At 34.1% G+C, this 26329-nt stretch overlaps 1 protein-coding gene across 3 annotated transcripts in view; it reads right to left on the bottom strand.

The window, feature by feature from the left end:
• Positions 1 to 1075: 1075 nt before the first annotated feature.
• LOC149777593 (rabphilin-3A-like) overlaps positions 1076 to 26329 on the bottom strand; it is a 149358-nt gene continuing 124104 nt past the window's right edge. For 2 of the 3 annotated variants that reach the window (XM_089942234.1, XM_089942236.1), the window contains exon 18: positions 20194 to 23350. In XM_089942234.1, coding sequence (XP_089798360.1) covers positions 23214 to 23350 — 137 coding nt within the window. In that variant the 3' untranslated portion in view covers positions 20194 to 23213. Of the gene's footprint in view, positions 14111 to 20193; positions 23351 to 26329 lie in introns of those variants that run through there. The other variant, XM_089942235.1, reaches the window with a different exon arrangement.

Below are 26329 nucleotides of genomic sequence, written 5' to 3'. Positions count from 1 at the left end.
TTATGCTCGATTGTAAGTTTGATATTTGGTTGAAATTGGTTCAGTGGTTTTCGAGATGTTGAGAAAAAGCAAAAGTTCACAGACAGATGATGCTTGATGGAGAACTTGTGACATACAGTGCCATACCAAACTCGGGGACCGCTCTGGTGGCCTAGTGGTTAGAGCGTCTGCCTTGGATGCAGGAGGTCGTTGGTTCGATCCCTGGCCGAGTCATACCAAAGAGTTATGAAAATGATACTTACAGCTGCCTCACTTAGTGCTCAGGATTAAGAGGTTAGTGTTAGGACTGGTCGGCCTGGTGTCAGGATAATGTGACTGGGTGGGACATCATGCTATATGTCTGCGGCATGATGCCCCAGTGCTAGACATCACTATAAACTGTCACTCTGCAGACATCGTAGCGATATGACTGAAAAATTGTTAAAGCTACATTAAAAATCTTAATCACACACACCAAACTCAGGACATGTGAGCTAAAACCACTGAGGGCTGTTCCATTAAAACATACATGGGACCCAGGGAAGACAATTTTAAAGTGGGGTACTTGCCCCTAGATGCAATTTTGAATTTTCTTATCATTTTAATATGAACTCAGTGAATCAAAGTACTCTGGCATATATTTTTTTTAAACTGCCTTCCCTGGATACGATGTGTTTTAATGGAACAGCCCTGAACAGAATTTGACAATAAGCATTCAGGCATAAAGGCCTTTCAAATTTATACTTAAATTTATATATTCCCAAGTGGGCTTGGTGTCACGCACCTGCCATCAACTATGGATGAAGATTTTAAACACTGGTTCTCATAATATGTGTGTAATTAACTGAATTAGACATTTTTACAGAAGGCATCCATCTAATTTCTTGGCCAACTGTTTTTGCATTTGGCTACTTGACATGTCAGGTGGATCTTGGGTGTTAGGTTATACAAGTACTTATATTAGGTTATACAAGTACTTATGTTAGGCTACACAAGTACTTCTGTTATGCAACATATGTAGGTCTTTCAAGAGAGTTTGTAAGAAATATTTGGGTGAAAATGTTACAGGAATCATTCTTCACAAAAAGAAAAAAAATATGCTTAAGAATGTTTTTTATTGAAAATAAAGTGTTTTAAACAAACGTGTGAGAAAGGTAATAATTTCTGTTTCACACAATGGATAATAACATTTTAGCAATCCATTATTGCGATATCTATAATAAAAATCCATAACCAAGGAATAGAGAAATAAAATTGTACACATCCTAATCAGCTCTCCCTTATTATAATGTTCTTCATTATAACACAGTACTGCCATGGATCCCATAAGCAACTAAAACAATGATACATGAATTGTATGACACTATTGGGTGAAAGAAGAAATAAAGCTTAGTATGCTACCTTTATTTCCTCTATAAAACATTATTTGACAAAGTTAAATGCACAAATGCCATCAAGTGAAAAAAATTTTAAAAATATTTTATATAAAATGCTATACTAACATCTATACTCACTTATAAGTCAAATCAAACTGCAAATAATAAAGATCCTGATCTGCCATAGCATATTTTGCCTGCAGATCAGGATCTATTGTGTTTGTTCTACTAATTACTCCTAACAAACTGCACAGACCCAGATGTGCCAGTGCATTGTGTGACAGCAGATCTGGGTCTGTGTAGTTTGTTGTTGAACTCATTTTATAAGTGAGTATATACGCTATATCCCCTTCTCCCAGTACACAGTCACTGAATTTTCAATCATTCTCACTATGCCATGGTTTTGGTGCATAACACCATGTTATGTTTTTAATGGGTAGAACTACAAATAATGATTATAATCCCTAGCTGTACAATTTTAAATATGAATTTATGAAACAGTTGACATGAAAAACATCATGTTCAGATCTTGCAAACAGCAGACATGCTGATGTTTGAATTACTGTGAATTAATTTTGCTGGTATTAATTTTTATGGTTTTGTAAAAAATAATTAATACTCTGATATGATTTCATGGGATCTCTAAAGTTGGGGTTTGTAACAACATCCAATCCATGAAAAATTGGCATCATGCCCACACAATATTTGTGAATTCACAGCATTAACAATCATTACATAATCTTTTCAAAGATTCTCAATCTATTATAGAACATTCAATAAACAGGTTACCTATATATAATACAGATGTATATATGGCATATTCAAGGATGAAGACTTGTTCGTGGAATACATACAAATTTCAAGAAAAGACTTAGTCTTACAATATGAATTCAATATGATATTTATCTGCACAAACCATGCACCAAAATGTAAAGTGCATACAACCAGGCCTGTCATCACATGATGCAGATAAAAGAGTGAATTGCGCGAAATGAAATTGGGGTCTATGATCATTGCTTGAATGTTCAAGTACACTAACAAGATACACCCTGATCTGCCAATAAATATGGAGAACATGTCAAACTGGCACAGGATATAGAAGATAAAATTTAATGATGTTTGCTACAGAGCATAATAAGTTATTGAGATATTCCAGTATATTCCTGCTAGCTAGCATAATTTAGTTGTTGTGATAATCTAGTACAAAGTTTCTTATTAGCATAATAACTTTTATAAAATATTCCAGTACAAATTCTCTACTTGGTATAATTAGTTATTGAGGCATTTCAGTATAAAGTTTCTATTTAGCATAATAAGTTTTGGAGACAACAGAGAACAATGTTTCTTATGTATGAAACTTAATGATCTTTTCAGTTTAGGGTTGTAATTGAGATATTCCAGAACAATGATTCTAGTTAACACAATTAGTTATTGAGAAATTTTAGAGCAAAGGTTCTATTTAGCATAATTAGTCAATGAGACATTTCAGTACAAAGGGTCTATTTAGCCTAACATGTTTTTTTTTAGATATTCCAGTAAAAAGTTCCTAATATATGATATTTAATGATCTTTTCTAGTTAGGATAATAAGTTATTGAAATATTCCAGTACAAATTCATGATCAGACCCTATATCCTCATTATGTAACTTGTATAAATTCATGACCTGACCCTTTATTCTCATTCTGTAACTTGTATAAATTTATGACCTGACCCTTTATTCTCATTCTGTAACTTGTATAAATTCATGACCTGACCCTTTATTCTCATTATGTAACTTGTATAAATTCATGACCTGACTCTTTATTCTCATTATGTAACTTGTATAAATTCATGACCTGACCCTTTATTCTCATTATGTAACTTGTATAAATTCATGACCTGACCCTTTATTCTCATTATGTAACTTGTATAAATTCATGACCTGGCCCTTTATCCTTATTATTTAACTTGTATAAATTCATGATATGGCCCTTTATCCTTATTATTTAACTTGTATAAATTCATGACCTGGCCCTTTATTCTCATTATTTAACTTGTATAAATTCATGATCTGGCCCTTTATCTTTATTATTTAACTTGTATAAATTCATGACCTGGCCCTTTATTCTCATTATTTAACTTGTATAAATTCATGATATGGCCCTTTATCCTTATTATTTAACTTGTATAAATTCATGACCTGGCCCTTTATTCTCATTCTGTAACTTGTATAAATTCATGACCTGGCCCTTTATCCTTATTATTTAACTTGTATAAATTCATGATCTGGCCCTTTATCCTCATTATGTAACTTGTATAAATTCATGACCTGGTCCTTTATTCTTATTATTAAACCTATATAAATTCATGATCTGATCCTTTATTCTTATTATGGAGTCTATTCATGATTTTGTCTAAAATGTTAGTTATATATTGACCTGAAAGATAGGAACTGAATAAAACTAAAATAAAACTCTTTGACATTTTCTTAAATTTGGTTTGTGTAAGTGCATGCTGAAATTTCATGACAACAAGAATAAAATTTAATTTTATGGCTTGAATGAATTTGACTTCTGTGCTTTAAAATCTTGAGAGTACTAGGTCTACAAGAATAAAATCTAATTTTATGGCTTGAATGAATTTGACTTCTGTGCTTTAAAATCTTGAGAGTACTAGGTCTACAAGAATAAAATCTAATTTTATGGCTTGAATGAATTTGACTTCTGTGCTTTAAAATCTTTAGAATACTAGGTCTACAAGCATAAAATCTAATTTTATGGCTTGAATGAATCTGACTTCTGTGCTTTAAAATCTTGAGAATACTAGGTCTACAAGAATAAAATCTAATTTTATGGCTTGAATGAATTTGACTTCTGTGCTTTAAAATCTTGAGAATACTAGGTCTACAAGAATAAAATCTAATTTTATGGCTTGAATGAATCTGACTTCTGTGCTTTAAAATCTTGAGAATACTAGGTCTACCTGAAGGCACAAAACCACTTGAATCATAAAATCCAAACTACACACTTGCATGTTATAACATTGAGAATACTGGACCTGCCCCTGAAGTCACAAAATTAATCTAAGCAATACAACAGATCAAAGACTTCAAAAGTGGAAACAATACTTTGAGTCACTCAGTGGCACTGAATATTTGATAATGCCGACATTTTTTTATGCCCATGCAAAGTAACAGAGAATAACAAAAATAAGAAACTTGAGAATGACAACATTTTTGTGTTCATAATATTTTTTGACGGCAGAACCTGGATACAAATTTATAAACTGAGACCTGAGTGTCCTATTTCAACTGACCCGACTACCACTTCACTACAAAAACATGATAAGGTTTCAAAGTCAAGTGGTGGAGTCAACATGTGCTTTAAACTTAATAATCCTTGCCTCAATTAAACACTGAACTAATGGTCAGTATAAATGGCAATGCTGGATGAAGCTCAGGCCTCTTTGGGTTTTGATATCTTAGAAGTTCCTCTTCCAGATATTTAGTGGAAGGGGAATGCTAAAGACTGAAGAAATATGATGTCCATGAACAGACCTCCACATTTTGCAGACTTTGAATTTCTTTGTTGAACTTGTAATAAATACTATGACTGGCATCATTGAAGACTTTATATGTTGGGTCATTTTTAAACAGTTCAAAAACAAATTTGAATTTAACCATCAAATATGGCATACAAAATCAGTACATTTCAATTACACAGCACAACTATTGACATAGTTGTGGCCATAGAGGCTGACATCATGCTTTTGAAGATTGTAAAGTGTCCACTTTGAACCCAGACTTCATCTTCTGGATGTGCTCCTCTGTTTTAGAAGACACCAAATCTAATGGGACATACGCATGGCTCATTTGACATTTCCCAAAGATTACTTTAGCAAGCATATCAGTAAATAAAGTACAAAATAGGATATGAGATTCTTGTAAAAATCTAAACACAAACATAAATATAAAAAACATAGCTTACCCATATTAGTTTTTACCATTGTTCAGTACTTTAGTTTTATCAAAAATGATTGTCTTTTAAAAAATGCATTTCGTGTAATAAATAAAACATTCCTGAATTGGTTAGACTTATTTTGTCCACTATCCTCTTTTAATTGTGCCCTTAAATGAGGAACAAAAAATTATAAACATTATGTAACCTGACTTTATTATTATTAAATTTTCTCAATTAAAATTTCTATTCTATATAGCAAAATCTTGTACAAAACTGGCCAATATTTAATGCCAAAAATAAATGTTTAGATTTAAAGTATTGCTTTTTGTTGAGCAATTAAAGGCAGATGGAGACAGTATTGTGAATGAAAGTTGTACAATGTACAGTTTACATTATTAATGAAAGTTGTACAATGCACAGCTTACATTATTATCAATGAAAGCTGTACAATGCAGTTTACATTATTATCAATGAAAGTTTTACAATGTACAGTTTACATGTATTATCAGTGAAAATTAGCAATGAAAGTTTTACAATGTACAGTTTACATGTATTATCAATGAAAGTTATCAGTGAAAGTTGTACAATGTACAGTTTACATGCATTATCAATGAAAGTTGTACAATGTACAATTTACATGTATTCTCATTGAAAATGACACAATAAACCATATACATGTGCATATACAAGTATGAAGAAGAATTAAAAAATACATTTAACATATCTCCTTGTGTAACACACACATCTGGCTATTAACAACACCTTTTAGGAAACGCCATTATATTTTGGATAAAGATGTACAAGCCAGGGTCCCAAAAAATGTGCCTGATTTAAATTCATGTACATATTCAATTACTGTTAAGATAATTAGGTACTGATGTAATATGCTACAATGATAGTGTTAATTGTCATATAAGCATATTCATATCAAAGTCAAAGTTTCTAATCTTGTCCTTAAATGGATTGAAATACCCACTTCACAGTTTTAAACCTGAGACTGCTAATTATGAACCTATTAATGTACGTGGAATACAAAATAAGGGCCAAATCATGAACCCAGAATTTACTGGACAGAAAATTACAGATGTGCAGTCAGGCTTAACAAAATCAACTCTACCAAGGATGGAGGTCCCATATACTGCTATAGAGAAAGTTTGCCTCCACCAGGGTCTACCTATTCATTATATTTATCTTTTCAAACAAATAATGTAGACCCTGACCTGCTGGCATCACATGCACCTGTAACAATTTATATTAATATGGTATATTTATTGTACATGTATAGACTACATAGATACTTAAATTATTAAATTCCATATTATCAAATTTGTTCATAATCACACACACACACACACACACACACACACATTTCCAACACAGTTTTCATAAATATTTTATATGGTCATCTTGTCTAATAATAAACCCACCACTGGTTTTACAATCTTTGAAATACTGATATACGAAATGTTTCATGTGACTGTGGCTAGCATTTGGCCCTTGACCTTATCATGGCAGAACTATTGTAAATGAAATGTTACAGGTGCCTGTGACTGGTAATAGGCCTCTGACCTTATCATAGCAGAACTATTGTAAATGAAATGTTACAGGTGCCTGTGACTGGTAATAGGCCTTTGACCTTATCATGGCAGAACTATTGTAAATGAAATGTTATAGGTGCCTGTGACTGGTAATAGGTCTCTGACCTTATCATAGCAGAACTATTGTAAATGAAATGTTATAGGTGCCTGTGACTGGTAATAGGCCTCTGACCTTATCATGGGAGAACTATTGTAAATGAAATGTTATAGGTGCCTGTGACTGGTAATAGGTCTCTGACCTTATCATAGCAGAACTATTGTAAATGAAATGTTACAGGTGCCTGTGACTGGTAATAGGCCTCTGACCTTATCATGGGAGAACTATTGTAAATGAAATGTTATAGGTGCCTGTGACTGGTAATAGGTCTCTGACCTTATCATAGCAGAACTATTGTAAATGAAATGTTACAGGTGCCTGTGACTGGTAATAGGCCTCTGACCTTATCATAGCATAACTATTGTAAATGAAATGTTACAGGTGTCTGTGACTGGTAATAGGCCGCTGACCTTATCATGGCAGAACTATTGTAAATGAAATGTTATAGGTGCCTGTGACTGGTAATAGGTCTCTGACCTTATCATAGCAGAACTATTGTAAATGAAATGTTACAGGTGCCTGTGACTGGTAATAGGTCTCTGACCTTATCATAGCAGAACTATTGTAAATGAAATGTTACAGGTGCCTGTGACTGGTAATAGGCCGCTGACCTTATCATGGCAGAACTATTATAAATAAAATGTTATAGGTACCTGTGACTGGTAATAGGCCTCTGACCGTATCATGGCAGAACTATTGTAAACGAAATGTTACAAGTGCCTGTGACTGCTAATAGGCCTCTGACCGTATCATGGTAGAACTATTTTAAATGAAATGTTACAGGTGCCTGTGACTGATGCATTATGTGAGAGCAGATATGGTTCTACACTGTTTACAGATGTGTGATTACTAAATTTAGCTAAATGTGGTATATGTTCTAATGCAAGCATGATGATTTATTTACATAAAAATACAATAATATTGATAGGTATGTGAGAAAAGATACTTTTAAACATAGCATAATAAGCTAAAAATACCAACAAAATGCCTACACAGTGTACTTACAAAATGTTACCATATATAATTAATACCAATGTACATGTACTTACAAAATGCTACCGAATACAATATAATGAAAGTGTACTTACAAAATTGTTTGGTAAGTATGGTCAGGCTCAAGCTTTTTATCACATACAGACACTACATTATGATATACAATGTCCCTATCAAATGTATGCACAATGTATATACATGTAGTACAAAAGTTAATTCCCTTTGAAGCTATCCCTTTTTGAGGTGCACTGTCTCAACCAATATTGTCAAACTGTATAAATGCAGACATAAGATTTGTTTTTTTTGACTGATCTGACCCCAATAAATTAATTGGTAGCAGACATATGAAATGGTAAATTTCAAGTAAATCATGGCATTATGAATAGGTTTGGTCGGCTGCGTCTCTTTCATTAGGCAATGTGAAATGAACAAATTTGTACTCTATAATGGATATGTTTTGTGAGATTTCACCCAAATAGAGTGGCATGTGCTTATTAAGGTAAAGTTCAGATGTTACTTCGTACATTTTGTATAATACATGATGAGGAATGTTTTGATGGTCAGATTAATACATGTATATTACAAATGTTACATTGTACATTTTGTACAATACATGATGAGGAATGTTTTGAAACAAACATAATGGTCAGATAGAAAATTAATATCATGCAGAAAAATATACTGTTTATGAATCAAATTGCATGATTGCATGTTGCATTAAGCAAAAAATAGGTACAAATAGATGGACTGTACAAAAATGAAGCTAACGTGATATCACTCATTTCACTATTCTACAAACATGTACATGCCACATACATATACCAAAAGTGTCTCATCTAACACACATTAAGTTTCAAAATGGCATTTGAACAATGTTTAAACATGAACAATTTAGGTAAATTTACATGCAGAAAATTGCAATGGAGCTACTGTATTATGGTCCATTCATCCAGCAGAAATAAGACTTCTTCATCCTGGCGTATTGTCTCTATGATTTCTACTAAAACCTTCTGTTGCATTTTTTCTTGAATTTAGTATCTGACTGACCTGTGAAAAGGTACGTCTCTGATAAATATGAGATAGCCGTTGGCCTCAGTATGCTTTTCTGTGCTATTTTTATAGACCCTAAAGAGCACTGGTCTTAGTCTGAACCGTTTTATTTGTGAAAAGTTACGAACATTTCTCCTCAATAATTATTTAAATGATCAGAATCGTATTTTCAGTACTTCATCTCTAACATTAGTTGTGGACATTGCAAATATCATGTTCATTTCATTCGCTTGCTCAACAGTTTTAATTGTGACTCATGCACATAATTAACATTATCATTTCTACTTTCAAATGGACGAAACAGCTTGTTTAATTCATCCACTAACTAATCTATCAAACCAAATGTTAAAGCATCTGCTTCATGAGCATATATTGTTTGTTTACAAAGTAGTTCATGATACACAATACTGTTTTTGACACACCTGACATGCAGTATGAATCCATGCAGTATGGAAAAATACTGCACAATTTTGACAATGTAAAGTTAATGGAGAAAAATAATGAGAATATAACAAACAACAATACAGAGTTAATAATCACATGTCTTGTGCTCTTTCTCACTAAAAATATCTAATATGAATAAAATTATAGTATATTACACAAATTGTTAAAAAGTAAGTTTTGAACATTACAAGGCACAGCTATAAAAGATATTGTTAGGATATCAATGACACCAAGAATTTCCATTTTGTATCTATATATACAAAAAAATTGTTCTTTCACTGACTTGAAAGATATGTAATTTCATAAAATATGAGCAGAGACAAATGAGCACAAATAAGAATAGAGATTAACCAGTCTTGGAAGACACCTCCATATAGCAAACACCTGATGATAACAAACACTTTATGTTTTGCTGAATAAAATCCTTCTATAATTGTCCTTTATACTGTGAACATGTTTCTAACACAGACTGTATACATTGTTATTTAGACAACAAAGTGTTCTTTAGACAACAGTGGCATATGGCATATAACAAACATTATGACCCAACATATGAGCTGATTTGTAGCTCAACACAAGTGCTATAAAATATATACAGATATGTGAAGCCCAGTTTGTTCAGAGAGTAAACTACTTAGTGGACAATGAACATAGTCCACCAGTTCCATTAAATCGTAAATTTGAACAAAATTGATTTCATAACTGAAACAATCATGCTTCAATCAGATAAAAAAGAGTAGAGTTACTGTGATGGGCTCCCTACTGACAAACAAAACAGCAACTAGGATTATCTTGTAAATTATATGGTTCATGTGTGAGTAGTTCTGGCTTCAACTCAGTATAACGTAAATAATTCTTACATATCAAGATATAATAGGTAACAATGACTTTATTGAGAGAAAAAATGTTATTTAAAACAATGCACACAAAATTGTCTACTTCCAGTTTATGTCAATTGCATTATGAGCCCCATGTTTATTTTTGTTTGTGAAATCTTTATCAAGGAATATTCCAGTCACAAATAGGAGCAGATGATAAGAATAACAATAGTACATTTAGATCTTACCCATGATGCTCTACTGGCCAAAAATAATTTCAAGGAATCCAAGATATGACCATTTCTTCCTTAAAACTGATAGGTGTTTGAAACCACCTGATATTCTGGAGTGATAACAATATTTTCAAATATGACCACTGTGCTGGCAATCCTGAATGTAACATTGGCACTATTACCAACTAGACATTATCTAAAGATTTTCACACTGGCCATCATTGTGGCTTTTCTGGTATGTAGCCTTAGCATCATTTTGATTTGGGACCAACTAGGCCCATATCGACATAAGCTTTTGTTTAAGACCAGTGATAAAACTTTCAAGATGGTAGCCATATTGGTTCTCAAATCTGCAGCATTTTCATTTATAATAATCTATGAATCATGCAAAGTCTTCTGGTTAAAACCTCATGCTGATATGACTTTACATTCAGAAGGAGTAGCAACGAGATTTTCAAGATGGCCACTGTAGCAGCCAGATTAAATATTCAAGAGGCACAGTTTTTATTACAACTAGCTTGACATGAAAAGAAGTCTTACAGTGAAAACTCTCGTCAATATGACTTTTCATTCAGAAGAAGTAGTAATAACAAGATTTTCAAGATGGATGCAATGGAAGGCATAATTGATGTCCTAGCAGCATCATTTTCATTCAAGACTGTTAGGTAGTCAGATTATTAACTACTTGTAATAATATAAACCAACAGGTCATACAAATCAAACACAACCATGACAAAATTCACTTGCATTAATATAGCCAACAGGTCATACAAATCAAACACAACCATGACAAAATTCACTTGCATTAATATAGCCAACAGGTCATACCTATCATATTTAAATCAAACACAACCATGACAAAATTCACTTGCATTAATATAGCCAACAACTCGTAAATGTCATCAATGAATCAAACACAACAATGACAAAATTCACTTGCATTAATATAGCCAACAGGTCATACCTATCATATCTAAATCAAACATAACCGTGACAAAATTCACTTGCATTAATATAGCCAACAGGTCATACCTATCATATCTAAATCAAACACAACCATGACAAAATTCACTTGCATTAATATAGCCAACAGGTCAAATAAATCAAACACAACCATGACAAAATTCACTTGCATTAATATAGCCAACAGGTCATACCTATCATATCTAAATCAAACACAACCGTGACAAAATTCACTTGCATTAATATAGCCAACAGGTCATACCTATCATATCTAAATCAAACACAACCATGACAAAATTCACTTGCATTAATATAGCCAACAGGTCACACCTATCATATCTAAATCAAACACAACCGTGACAAAATTCACTTGCATTAATATAGCCAACAACTCATAAATATCATCACTGAATCCAACACAACCATGACAAAATTCACTTGCATTAATATAGCCAACAGGTCATACCTATCATATCTAAATCAAACACAACCGTGACAAAATTCACTTGCATTAATATAGCCAACAACTCAAAAATATCATCACTGAATCCAACACAACCATGACAAAATTCACTTGCATTAATATAGCCAACAGGTCATACCTATCATATCTAAATCAAACACAACCATGACAAAATTCACTTGCATTAATATAGCCAACAGGTCAAATAAATCAAACACAACCATGACAAAATTCACTTGCATTAATATAGCCAACAGGTCATACCTATCATATCTAAATCAAACACAACCGTGACAAAATTCACTTGCATTAATATAGCCAACAGGTCATACCTATCATATCTAAATCAAACACAACCATGACAAAATTCACTTGCATTAATATAGCCAACAGGTCATACCTATCATATCTAAATCAAACACAACCGTGACAAAATTCACTTGCATTAATATAGCCAACAACTCAAAAATATCATCACTGAATCCAACACAACCATGACAAAATTCACTTGCATTAATATAGCCAACAGGTCATACCTATCATATCTAAATCAAACACAACCGTGACAAAATTCACTTGCATTAATATAGCCAACAGGTCATACCTATCATATCTAAATCAAACACAACCATGACAAAATTCACTTGCATTAATATAGCCAACAGCTCATAAATGTCATCACTGAATCCAACCCTCCCACACAACCATGACAAAATTCACTTGCATTAATATAGCCAACAACTCATAAATATCATCAATGAATCCATCACAACCATGTCAAAATTCATTTGCAATAATACAGCCAACAGCTCATAAATATTATCATTGACTCCAACCCTCCCACACAACCATGACAAAATTCACTTGCAATAATATAGCCAACAGCTCGTAAATGTCATTACTGAATCCAACACAAGAATGACAACATTTACTTGTAAATATAACCAACATTTTGTAAATGTCATTAATGAATCAAACACAATTATGACAAAAGTTACTTGTAACATAACTAACAGCTCATAAATGTCATCACTGAAAAGTCACAACCATTGCAAAATTTACTTGTAAAATAAACAACAGCTCATAACTCATCACTGAATCAAACACAACCATAACAAAATTTACAATTGTTGTGCCCTTCTGCAGGCTCGGGGATGCACATGAAACAAAGTCCAGCTGACTAATGGAGGAAACCATTTTGAATGCATCCCAAGATGATGTTCCAGCTGAGAAGGTCTTGAACTTTTAAAAGAGTGTGGTTTATATCCTGAACATAAGTTTGTATTTTTAGGATTTTACTATTTTTTACTCTGTTTTTGCTTTTACAGGCTTTTTTGGGGAGATGTCTGTGGCATGATGTCCCAGTGCTAGACATCAGTATAAAATGCCACCCTGCAGACATCTTAGCGATATGACTGAAAAATTGTTAAAACTTCATTAAAAATCCAAATCACATCACATCACACACACACACATACATATATACATATATGTGGACTACAGCCAATGTTGATGAAACTTATATTGGAACAACCATGATTAGGTATTGCTCACTTTACACTTTTATTCAAGTGACAGATGAAAATGAATTATAATGTGATTGTCTCTATGAATAAAGTTACAGCATACCATGGAGAGATAACATCAAAGTTGGAAAACAACCTGTCAGTAGTGTAATGTGGAGGGGAGAATTACTGCACATCATATATAAAGGGTTCCATGTTTACAATAAAATGTTCTGCAGAACACTGTCTTACATAAAAAAAACTGCACCATGATGTATCTTATCTAACTTTCAAAAACTTCAACTCTGAAACTTAACATTTCCACCATTGCCAAGTGATACATATATCTTAATTTTGCTACAGTAGGTGAAGCAATGATTCTGGTTTATCCCAAAATAATTAGCGACACTTTCTCTTAATAATTTGGCAACTCTTATATGATGAAAAATTTCAGCATCCATAGTATGGGCATGCATTCAGTACACCTTGATGAAGTTCATGTCTAAATAATTTTCTAGTCTCTCAGCCTCAGCCTTAAGTCAAATTCTGTACATGATTCCTGTCAGCTGTTAGGTCTACTTCTGTACATGGTTCCTGTCAGCTGTTAGGTCAAATTCTGTATATGGTTCCTGTATTGATCCTAGTCATCTTGCTGTGAAAAAAGAAATATTTATTTATTGTATTTTGGCCATGCAAATCTTTATATTTAAATGCAGAAAAAGAGTTTCTAGGAACCACTACTATAATGTGTCCAAATGTGAATTCATTTATATTTGTGTGCATCAATCATATTTTTGTGAAAAAACAACTTTTTCAGTAAATTATGTTTCTCTGAGAAGACTTACCCAATCAATGTTATGGATAAAAGACTGCAACATCCCAAATCCAGCCCTACTTAACACACAAAAATTTATCTTTCCTGTCTCTATCAAAGGACAAAGGGCAATAACTCTTGCCCCCTACCTCCCCTTGCCATCACCAAGTGTTGCTAGCTTTTAAATTTAGCAATATACGAATGAGGATGCTCACATTGGGTTTGGCTGCAGGGTTTGTAAGTAATGTGAACAGGTAAGTATTCTGTGAGAAACATTTACCGAAAAAAGTGCTTTCTCCTTCAAATACTTCTCTGATCAAATTAATGTTAGGAGAATAGGTAGTAGAAGGAGGGAATGCTGAGCATCCAACCTATACCTTGGGTATAGAAAAGAAGAAAATTGTATTTCTTATGCAGATTATAATTTGCACTCAAAGCAACACAGCCTATGGTCACAAGATGATGGTTATTGTATTCTTACCAACAGCAAAGCCAGCAAAGCTATGAGGCTGTATTGACTGGAAGTATGCCACCAATGTTTTAGTTGACTGGAACAAGGTGACACACAATCCAGGATTCTGGTAAAGACCCAATGGCTAATGTTTAAACCAAATGGAAGAATTTTAAATAGGTAAACTTTGTCACAGTAAGCAAAAAGAAGAAATTTTGCAATGCTAGGTGGATATGGACTTGAAAGTATGGATTGGTCATATTGAGACTGACAGCATATGCATTTCTTCTTTTGGAAAGTCATATCGATCTCCATCTTGAACTTTAGTGGAAGAATGTATTGAGGTCAATTATTGCCCTCAACATGACCATGACCTTTTGTATGATAAAAGTCTTGAATAAAACACAGGAGACCGTGTGTTTCACACAATCTCCACCACTCACTGTCAATGAGTAACCTGCTGTTGAATATTGTCTTCCTCCTAATCTAATCGCATGTCAATTAGAAGGGAAGAGGAAGAAAGAGATTACTTGGATCTCCCATTTGTTTATTAGGATACATATAGGACCAAAGATAATCTGGTGCCCACCTGCAGCTTGTCTGCTGGCAGTGTGGGTGGCAGGTAGGCATTGAGAGTTGGGTGGCTTCTTGGATAAATAACTTGGTTTGTAGCCCACCCCCCAAATAAGGAAGTACCTTAGACTGGTTAGATGGCCTCCTGGCATTAGGTTGGGATCTGAACTAAGTCTGTGATGTAAAAGATTCCTTTTCATTTGCTGGCCTATCATCCATATACTGTAGCAGGAATGGACTGGTGCTAAAAGACTGCAGGTGGGTGCCTAGTTGGAGGGGTGAATCCTGATCTGCCTGCCTCTGAACTCCTGATCTGCCTGCCTCTGAACTTCTTCAGTGCTATCCCTAAATAGCATTAGTGAGCCAAATGGCATCATCCATAATGCCAGAGCATGATGTGGCTTGAGGGATGTGGAACACAAACATTAGTCACATTGTATTTGGTCAAGACTGGTAGAGGCAGTCAAGCACACTTATGACAGAATGATAAGCTGCCCTTCAGGCCACTGCCTCCCAGACATGCTCATTGCCTGATTTTTTGACAAGGTGAAAAATCACCAGTGGGTCTAAGCCTTGCATAAAAGAAGTGACAACATTTCAAACTAGCTTTGATGTGGCACGAAACACACTTTTTCTACTTTGTGAAAAACTGGAAGAGACATGTGGACTGAGTGTCTTACTCATCATCAATATCTACCAAAGCCTTGACCTTTTGATCATGAATGGTAGCAGTGGGTGGAGTGTACTCTGAAGTTGACAACACTTGATATATCCCTTTCCTGGCACTCTTAAAGCTGAAGTCCACTCATGGCTGGATCTGAGTAAGGCTGATGTTCACACTCACTTTGTATAGTGTCCTGTTCAGGTTCTGCCTCCATATCCAGATAAACCATTCTAGGCAACATAGATGATGCATTGTGGTTTGTGGGTTTTGTGGATTTAATGCCATTTTCCAGCACATGATACACCACTCATGGTGGGCAGTATATTTGGTCAAAGAAGGATTAGGAAAACCCTGTAAAAACCCCACTAACTCTTGAGAAGTTACAAGCAATCATACCCATGTTGACCTAGCTTTAGAGTCACACCCATGTGGACTGATAGGAGATGTCAGTAACCTGTAATGGTGAGTGCCTTATACCAATCAGCCACCCATGGGCCACACATAGATGATTCAATGTGATGAACATAAGGTAAGCAAGCTCCTCCAAACAAATTTATTTTGTCATATTGCTATGGCTGACTGGTCATTGTCTCCTGTACCAGACAAACACATCTGTATTTCTTAAGATGGCATAGATAGTAGTGATGACAAAACATCATCATTGTGCTCCTCCGTTTCCGCAGATGTGATAGTGGTTGATGGCTGTATACACCGCATTTAAAATGGGATGAAGAACTACAGAATAGTCCCCCACATGTCTCACAATAAATTCAGTCTTACTTTTTACTTAATATGTCTGTGTTGTCCCTGCAAGACTTTCCTCCCTTTTCTTTGCCTTTGTTCGACTTCTGCAAAACATTTTGGCCCATATACCACAAACACTACATGGCAAGGATGAAATACATTTAGTTGTTGTTGTTGTTGTTGTTGTAGGGCTTAACGCCATTTTTCAGCACAAGATAGGCTATACATGGCGGCCAGTATTAATGGTGGAGGAAGAACCGAAATACATTTAGTACACTCATGTTTGTCTTCCTTGGCCCTGAACTGCTTATATTTATTGCACATTATTGACATGTTTTACTGGGTGAGCAAACAATAGGCACTGCACACTAAAACGTGAATCAAAACATGCATAAATGATAGCATGCTGTCTAATTAGTCAAAGCCAGAGAATGTGACGTCATGATATATTGGAAAAATTGAAAAAATAATGTATACGATTTGTAGAGGAATGATTAATATGCAATATGAATCCAAACTCCTGGATGGATGACTAAAACTCCCACTGATCATAGCATGGATTTGTGGGAGGTGTCTTGTACAATGTTGACTGTATAAGAGTGAAGCTTGAAAGCTGGTGACACTTGATGGTGGCAAGGGGAAGTAAGGGGCAAGAGTTATTGTTCTTTATCTGTATGTTATGGACAGAAAAGATGAATTTTTGTCTTTTTAGTAAGGTTGGATTTGGGGGGTAGCAGGCTTATACAGGCTAACATTAATGTGATTGTGGATCATATTCAAAAGAGGAATAGGTTTTGTTTGTAAATAAATTTATCAAATGTGAAAGGGGGCTAACATTTCCACAGAAAGATCATTGTTTTGTTTGTTTTTTAAACATGGTTTGTAGCAACCACAACACCCATAAAATTGGTACACTACAACATTATGACATCATATCATCAGACATTTATTACACATAGTTTACATTTATCAAAATGATATATCATAATGTCTGTTATGTCAGTACACCTAGCAGTCATGTGATGTCCAATCATAAAATGTGTATGTCAGTACACCTAGCAGTCATGTGATGTCCAATCATAAAATGTGTATGTCAGTACACCTAGCAGTCATGTGATGTCCAATCATAAAATGTGTATGTCAGTACACCTAGCAGTCATGTGATGTCCTATCATAAAATGTGTATGTCACTACACCTAGCAGTCATGTGATGTACAATCATAAAATGTGTATGTCACTACACCTAGCATTCATGTGATGTCCAATCATAAAATGTTTATGTCACTACACCTAGCATTCATGTGATGTCTATCATAAAATGTGTATGTCACTACACCTAGCAGTCATGTGATGTCTATCATAAAATGTGTATGTCACTACACCTAGCAGTCATGTGATGTCCAATCATAATGTCTGTTATGTCAGTACACCTAGCAGTCATGTCATGTCCAATCATAATGTCTGTTATGTCAGTACACCTAGCAGTCATGTCATGTCCTATCATAAAATGTGTATGTCACTACACATAGCAGTCATGTCATGTCCAATCATAAAATGTGTATGTCAGTACACCTAGCATTCATGTGATGTCCTATCATAAAATGTGTATGTCACTACACCTAGCAGTCATGTGATGTCCAATCATAAAATGTGTATGTCACTACACCTAGCAGTCATGTGATGTCCAATCATAAAATGTGTATGTCACTACACCTAGCAGTCATGTGATGTCCAATCATAAAATGTGTATGTCACTACACCTAGCAGTCATGTGATGTCCTATCATAAAATGTGTATGTCACTACACCTAGCAGTCATGTGATGTCCTATCATAAAATGTGTATGTCACTACACCTACCAGTCATGTGATGTCCAAGCATAAAATGTGTATGTCACTACACCTAGCAGTCATGTGATGTCCAATCATAAAATGTGTATGTCAGTACACCTAGCAGTCATGTGATGTCCTATCATACAATGTGTATGTCACTACACCTAGCAGTCATGTGATGTCCTATCATAAAATGTGTATGTCACTACACCTAGCAGTCATGTGATGTCCTATCATAAAATGTGTATGTCAGTACACCTAGCAGTCATGTCATGTCCTATCATAAAATGTGTATGTCACTAAACCTAGCAGTCATGTGATGTCTATCATAAAATGTGTATGTCACTACACCTAGCAGTCATGTGATGTCCAATCATAATGTCTGTTATGTCAGTACACCTAGCAGTCATGTCATGTCCAATCATAATGTCTGTTATGTCAGTACACCTAGCAGTCATGTCATGTCCTATCATAAAATGTGTATGTCACTACACCTAGCAGTCATGTCATGTCCAATCATAAAATGTGTATGTCACTACACCTAGCAGTCATGTGATGTCCTATCATAAAATGTGTATGTCACTACACCTAGCAGTCATGTGATGTCCTATCATAAAATGTGTATGTCATTACACCTAGCAGTCATGTGATGTCCTATCATAAAATGTGTATGTCACTACACATTGAAAAATTGCTTATGTCCTATCATAAAATGTGTATGTCACTACACCTAGCAGTCATGTCATGTCCAATCATAAAATGTGTATGTCAGTACACCTAGCAGTCATGTGATGTCCAATCATAAAATGTGTATGTCACTACACCTAGCATTCATGTGATGTCCAATCATAAAATGTGTATGTCACTACACCTAGCATTCACATGATGTCTATCATAAAATGTGTATGTCACTACACCGAACATTCACATGATGTCTATCATAAAATGTGTATGTCACTACACTGAACATTCACATGATGTCTATCATAAAATGTGTATGTCACTACACCGAACATTCACATGATGTCTATCATAAAATGTGTATGTCACTGCACCTAGCAGTCACATGATGTCTATCATAAAATGTGTATGTCACAACACCTAGAAAAATTACTTGATGTCCTATCATAAAATGTGTATATTACTACACGTAGCAGTCACATGAAGTCTATCATAAAATGTGTATGTCACTACATAATATGTCTATGTCACTACACCTGGAAAAATTACATGACGTCCAATCATAATATGTCTATGTCACTACATAATACATCTATGTCACTACAAAATATGTCTATGTCACTACACCTGGAAAAATTACATGATGTCCAATCATAATATGTCTATGTCACTACATAATATGTCTATGTCACTACATAATATGTCTATGTCACTACACCTGGAAAAATTACATGATGTCCAATCATAAAATCAGTTAAGTCACTAGACTAAAACAGTTACATGATGTACTATCATAAAATGTGTATGTCACTGTGTATAGAAAAGTTATAGGATGTCATATAAAATGTGTAGATATAGAGACTGATGGTCAATGTCACTGTAGTTATTTGGGCAATTCAAAGGATTTGTATAGCAAGTTCATGGAGCCAGTCTGGTTTGTAATGGAGAAGGGACAGAAACAAAAAATAATAATCACGTCTTTTCAATCTATGTTTATTAAGAATAGGCAAATGTATCTGCAGATGTACTGATCTGTTGTCAAAAAACATGCTCCCAAAAAAGTGATTATTATTTTTCAATTTATCACTTAACATTATCTTCATTAGCATGAATATGTCAAGTCAGAACAAGAGGCCAACATCAACCTGGTAGCACTCACCAGGGCAGTTGACATATGTCAATCAATTTGTAAATTCTAATTTATACATATTAAGATCTCCATCCAAGCCAGTGTAAAAGCCACTGGACTCATGATCAGAGGGTAAAAATGTGGTGTCTAAAGCATTCTCAACATCAGAAAATTTGTTCCATGATTATCTCAGTAATACACATGGTCGTCACTCCTAATCGAATTGAGTTCTTGATGATAAAAGCATACATACAAAAATCAAACCTGATCAGAATTATTGTCTCAAGAGCGTTACATGCTCAGCTCATTTGATGCAGGATCACCTGATAAATATGTGTGGATATGGCTCCACAATTCAACTCAGCTGAGGTTCTAATAATATAAACTTACCATATATACTTCATTATTAGCAGAGTATAGCTGCAAATAACAAAATCCTGATCTAATGCACTAGCAGATCAGGGTCTAAGTTGTTGTTCTACTGACTGCTCTTAACAAAATGCGTAGATCCATATCTGCTAATGCCTTATGTGACAGCAGATCTGGGTCTGTGCAGTTTACAGTTGGACTTATAACCAAGTGTACAAGGTGCATACCAAGTCTGAGATTCTGATCCAAATCTGATCAGAAATGAAGCCTCTTGCAAGGTCGCATGCAAGTACTGATGGGCAATAGATAGACAATGAATACAGACATACATGCCCATATGGGCAGAAGATGGACAATGAATACAGATGTACATGCCCATATGGGCAAAAGATAGACAATGAATACAGACGTACATGCCCATATGGGCAAAAGATAGATGATGAATATAGATGTATATACCCATATGGGCAAAAGATAGACGATGAATACAGATGCCCACATGGGCAAAAGATAGACAATGAATATAGATGTCCATGCCCATATGGGCGAAAATGTCTATAATATAAATGATAATGATAGACGATGAATGATGCATGCTGTGTGATGAACAAATGAGCATACAGTGAGCTCACTTGGTCTTTGGCCAGGTGAACTATAAATAGTTAACACACTGTGCTCTAATACACTGCAATGACACACAGTAAGATCAGTGAATAATGAAAAGCTCTATACAATTAAGACCCCACAAGCAATGTAGGCATATTTCAACTTGGGGGAAGTCCAAACTTAGCCTCCATAACGGAACATTGCTCATTATCACAAAATGATTGACTGTTTGGTTATGAATATTACCTAACCCAGTGATTGACAGGTGTCATTTAATGATTACCTATTAATTTAATAGACTGTGGAGATGAGCTTACAACCCTAAATCTCCATGTACCATGAGATCAACCACTGATTTTTCACACCTTTTTTGTTATAAGAAAACAACACTGCACCAGACTGACCAATCAGAACTCATGTGTAATATGGCACCTACCGTTGATAGCCTGGTTTTAAAACTCTTTAACATGATCTGAAAAAATCTCAAATCTGTATTCATTTAATATTAAATTTATGGAACTCATTGAATAATACAATATGCCACTTGATGAAATCAGCAAATGACATAATTATAATATCTGAATACAATATGTGACACATACTATTTGAATAATATAATATGCCACTCACAGCAAACAGCCAGTGACATAAAATATTTGAATAAGACAGTACACTTCCTGATGAAAACAGCCAGTGACATATAATATTACAATAAAATAACATGCCACTCAATAAAAAAGCAGCCAGTGACATACGCTATCTGAATAATACAGCAAGTCACACACTGAAAGCAGCCAGTGACATACGCTATTTGAATAATACAGTAAGTCACACACTGAAAGCAGCCAGTGACATACGCTATTTGAATAATACAGTAAGTCACACACTGAAAGCAGCCAGTGACATACGCTATTTGAATAATACAGTAAGTCACACACTGAAAGCAGCCAGTGACATACGCTATTTAAATAATTCAGTAAGTCACACACTGAAAGCAGCCAGTGACACATACACTATTTGAATAATACAGTATGCCCTTCAATGAAAGCAGCCAATGACATATAATATTTAATTCCCTTCATAGTTGTCCTATCAAATGAACACATGTGTATGATCATCTTTCTGCCCCTCTACTTTTCAAATTAACCTGACATGTTATATAGATCATAGCTACAAACTATTATTGATAATAAATACAGCTTCTGAAATGACAACTAAAATTAAATAAGAATGTAAGTTTTCCATGTACAAGAGCCAATTTTGAAGAAATAGTTTATAACGGTGCGAAAACTGCAACGAGATAGACACAGCAAACACACATTCAATGCCTGTCTAAAGCTGAAAACAGCATAGTACAACCCATCTTGGAAGACCATGCCTTATGCAAAAAAAAATTACGGTCTCTCAAGACAGGTCATCTCTCATGACACGTCATGACACTAATCAATAACTTTTTGCATTGAGAATTTGGTCTCTCAAAACAGATGATTTTTCAAAATAGTGGTCTTTAAAGATAGGTTTTACAGAAAAAATATACAGTTTATAAACAAAACTAAATGGTGAGAAAATAAAAACAAAGAGACACAATAAAATACATAAAACAGCTACTGCTAACTAAAAATAAAGAATGGATAATAAATATTTACATAAATATATCCATGCAGGCTTCTGCTAAAAGAGGCTTGACAAAATTTTTATTTCATTTAAATCAAGAGAAAATCTCCAATTAATTGATTTTCAATAATATGCAAATGTACTGAAACATTAATTTTCTAATTAGGTGTAAGTTTGATGCAAAAGTGATTGTGAACATTTAAAGGGAGGTGATTCTTACAAAGAAACAGTGACAAAACAACAAACACGTACAATCGTGCAGGAAGCAAGGAATATGGATCATTTTGTGTAAACCTCAGGTATCATCTCTGCTGAAAGCATGTGCCACTTCTCTATCCTTTGGTTCGGATTCTTCAGTGTGTCATACCAGTGCTTTAGACGGTCACCCTTTGAGTTGATACTAAGTTGTACACCACCTGAAATTCATTTGTTGCAAATGATGTAGGTGCCACAATAAAACCTATACCAGCTTCTGACTGACGGAAATATTCTATTCATGGCCTGCATTTAACTTGAGCTCTTTCAACTGAGAGTTTCTATCAATTTGATACACACATCTAAATTATGAAGATTTTGTATAGCACATCAGAAAAATATGCACTTGATCCACTTTATTCATTGCTGTACATTTGGAAATGAATCATTTAGCAAATTCATTAACAGGAAATTAGTTTGTTTTTAAAAGGTTCCAGTAATTCAAAATTGGAGAATTGGAGAATTTAGAGTTAAAGGCCACCTGATTTGAAGGTACTGTTGTATGAAATTATATCTAAAGTTCTTCCTGCTACATGCATTTAAACTAATGTGATTGATGATCTGCACATCAGGGCCTTTAATCGAGCAATGGACTACCAGTAATCCAACTCATTCAGGTAGGTCATGGACTCAGGGGACATAACTCTTCTAAATTATAATGTGGAACAGAAGAAAATTAACTCATTCAAAGTATCATCGATATAAAGCTCAAATCCAATATACTGTAGTAAAGTGGAAAACACAATCAAGAGGAATGATAATCAAGATGCCACATCTCCTTTAACAAAAGGCCCAAGTAGGCATAAGACTGCTCACCTGACAGGTATCTACATGAACGCCATTTGCTATGGTAGTTTACCAAAAACTCTGGATTAGTATTATGCTTTCCACAATTTAAAGGGTTATCTATTTTATAGTAATGGCCACCATAGTATATGGCAGATCATTTATGCAAACTTGTAAAATCTTATTCCTGGATGCCTTCTTTGAAATCTGGTCAATATCTGTTGAGAAGAAGTCATTCAAAGGTTTTAGAAACAGCAGCCACACTGGACAGTGGATCTGTATGATTTGCATAAACCTGAAAAACTTTCATCCTGGTGTCACATTTGCTCAAATTCTGTTGAGCAGCTTTTGAGAGGTCATTGAAAAGATTTTGTATTGTTTTGTTTTTATTAATTGGTAGTCATATCTGTTGGTGATTCAGCAAAATTGTGACAAAACTTAAAGACCTTCAAGTCAAAATGTTTTCTTTTCAATTTGGTCATATTATGCTCCAGCAAACAAATCTGGTTGAAATCCTGCAACCCTTGATAATGTTAAGCTCAAGAAAGTTTGCAAGACAGGTAATCAAGGGCCATAACTCCTCTCAACAATGACAAAGAAGGGTGGAAATCAATCTTTTTCAAGGTCTTATCAAATGAAGCTACTGCAATATGCTGTAATCTTGTAAAAACCAAACTGCTGAAGGGTAGACAAATGGACTGTATAAAAAGGTGGATGTGAATAAAAATAGGGTTCTAAAAGTTTCCTCAAGCATGGCCCTAATTACTCTTATCCATGCTTATATTTATTCTCATTTAATATGCTTATTTTATTCTTCTCTAATTATGCAAACAGCTGATTTTTAATTAAAAATCTTTGTTTGAAATGTCCTTCAACGTATGATAAACAAGTGTCATTACAAAATGTGGGAAGCCAATGTGAATAATGGCTGTCTATAATAAAGCCACTACTACAGACTTCTGACTATGACAGTCATCATTCTGCATATTTATTAAACAGCATATAGATGAAATACTTATCTATAATGAGTAACACATGATTCATATAAAGTTAATTAAACATGGTGAGGGACCACAAATCTAAGGTAAGACTAACTGAAATCTTGATGCATTATTCACTTGGCTAATTGAAATCTTGATGCATTATTCACTTGGCTAATTGAAATCTTGATGCATTATTTACTTGGCTAATTGAAATCTTGATGCATTATTTACTTGGCTAATTGAAATCTTGATGGATTATTCACTTGACTAATTGAAATCTTGATGCATTATTTACTTGGCTAATTGAAATCTTGATGGATTATTCACTTGACTAATTGAAATCTTGATGCATTATTTACTTGGCTAATTGAAATCTTGATGCATTATTCACTTGGCTAATTGAAATCTTGATGCATTAATCACTTGGCTAATTGAAATCTTGATGCATTATTCACTTGGCTAATTGAAATCTTGATGGATTATTTACTTGGCTAATTGAAATCTTGATGCATTATTCACTTGACTAATGTAAAGTGTGGTGCATTATTTACTTGGAGAAATGAAATCTTGATGGATTATTTACTTGGCTAATTGAAATTTTGATGCATTATTTACTTGGCTAATTGAAATCTTGATGCATTATTTACTTGGCTAATTGAAATCTTGATGCATTATTCACTTGGCTAATTGAAATCTTGATGGATTATTTACTTGGCTAATTGAAATCTTGATGGATTATTTACTTGGCTAATTAAAATCTTGATGCATTATTCACTTGACTAATGTAAAGTGTGGTGCATTATTTACTTGGAGAAATGAAATCTTGATGGATTATTTATTTGGCTAATTGAAATCTTGATGGATTATTTACTTGGCTAATTGAAATCTTGATGCATTATTCACTTGGCTAATTGAAATCTTGATGCATTATTTACTTGGCTAATTGAAATCTTGATGCATTATTTATTTGGATCACTGAAATTTTGATGCATTATTTGCTCTAAAGCTTTAAGGATTCTCCCTTTCATCCTAAAAGTTGGTTAAGTAAAAATTCTCTGAAAGGTTATAAAAGTGCAAGCATAATGAATTCTAATTCACCGTGTTTATCTCTAAACAAAACAAAATTCTGAAAACAAAATCTGAAATGGTTTAAATTTTTTAAAACTATTTTTTAAAAGATTGCTCTGTAATCTAGCAGTTTTTTCACACTGAATATAAGATTACATAGCAAGATACATGTTTTAGTGAAAAAAGGGATCTTTAATAAAACATTTCATTTTATGTTATAGTCACTTTGTTGTGAATTTGTGTATTTTTTGGGGTATCAATATGAAAGGTGTTGTAAAATAATGATATTTTTATGGACTCTTA

This window comes from Sinohyriopsis cumingii, chromosome 18 (genome assembly GCF_028554795.1).
Source record: "Sinohyriopsis cumingii isolate HCF-2022 chromosome 18, ASM2855479v2, whole genome shotgun sequence".
In the NCBI taxonomy this organism is placed as follows: Eukaryota; Metazoa; Mollusca; class Bivalvia; order Unionida; family Unionidae; genus Sinohyriopsis; species Sinohyriopsis cumingii.
The sequence above is the reverse complement of the archived record's forward strand: the minus strand, read 5'-3'. Positions and strand labels throughout refer to the sequence as shown.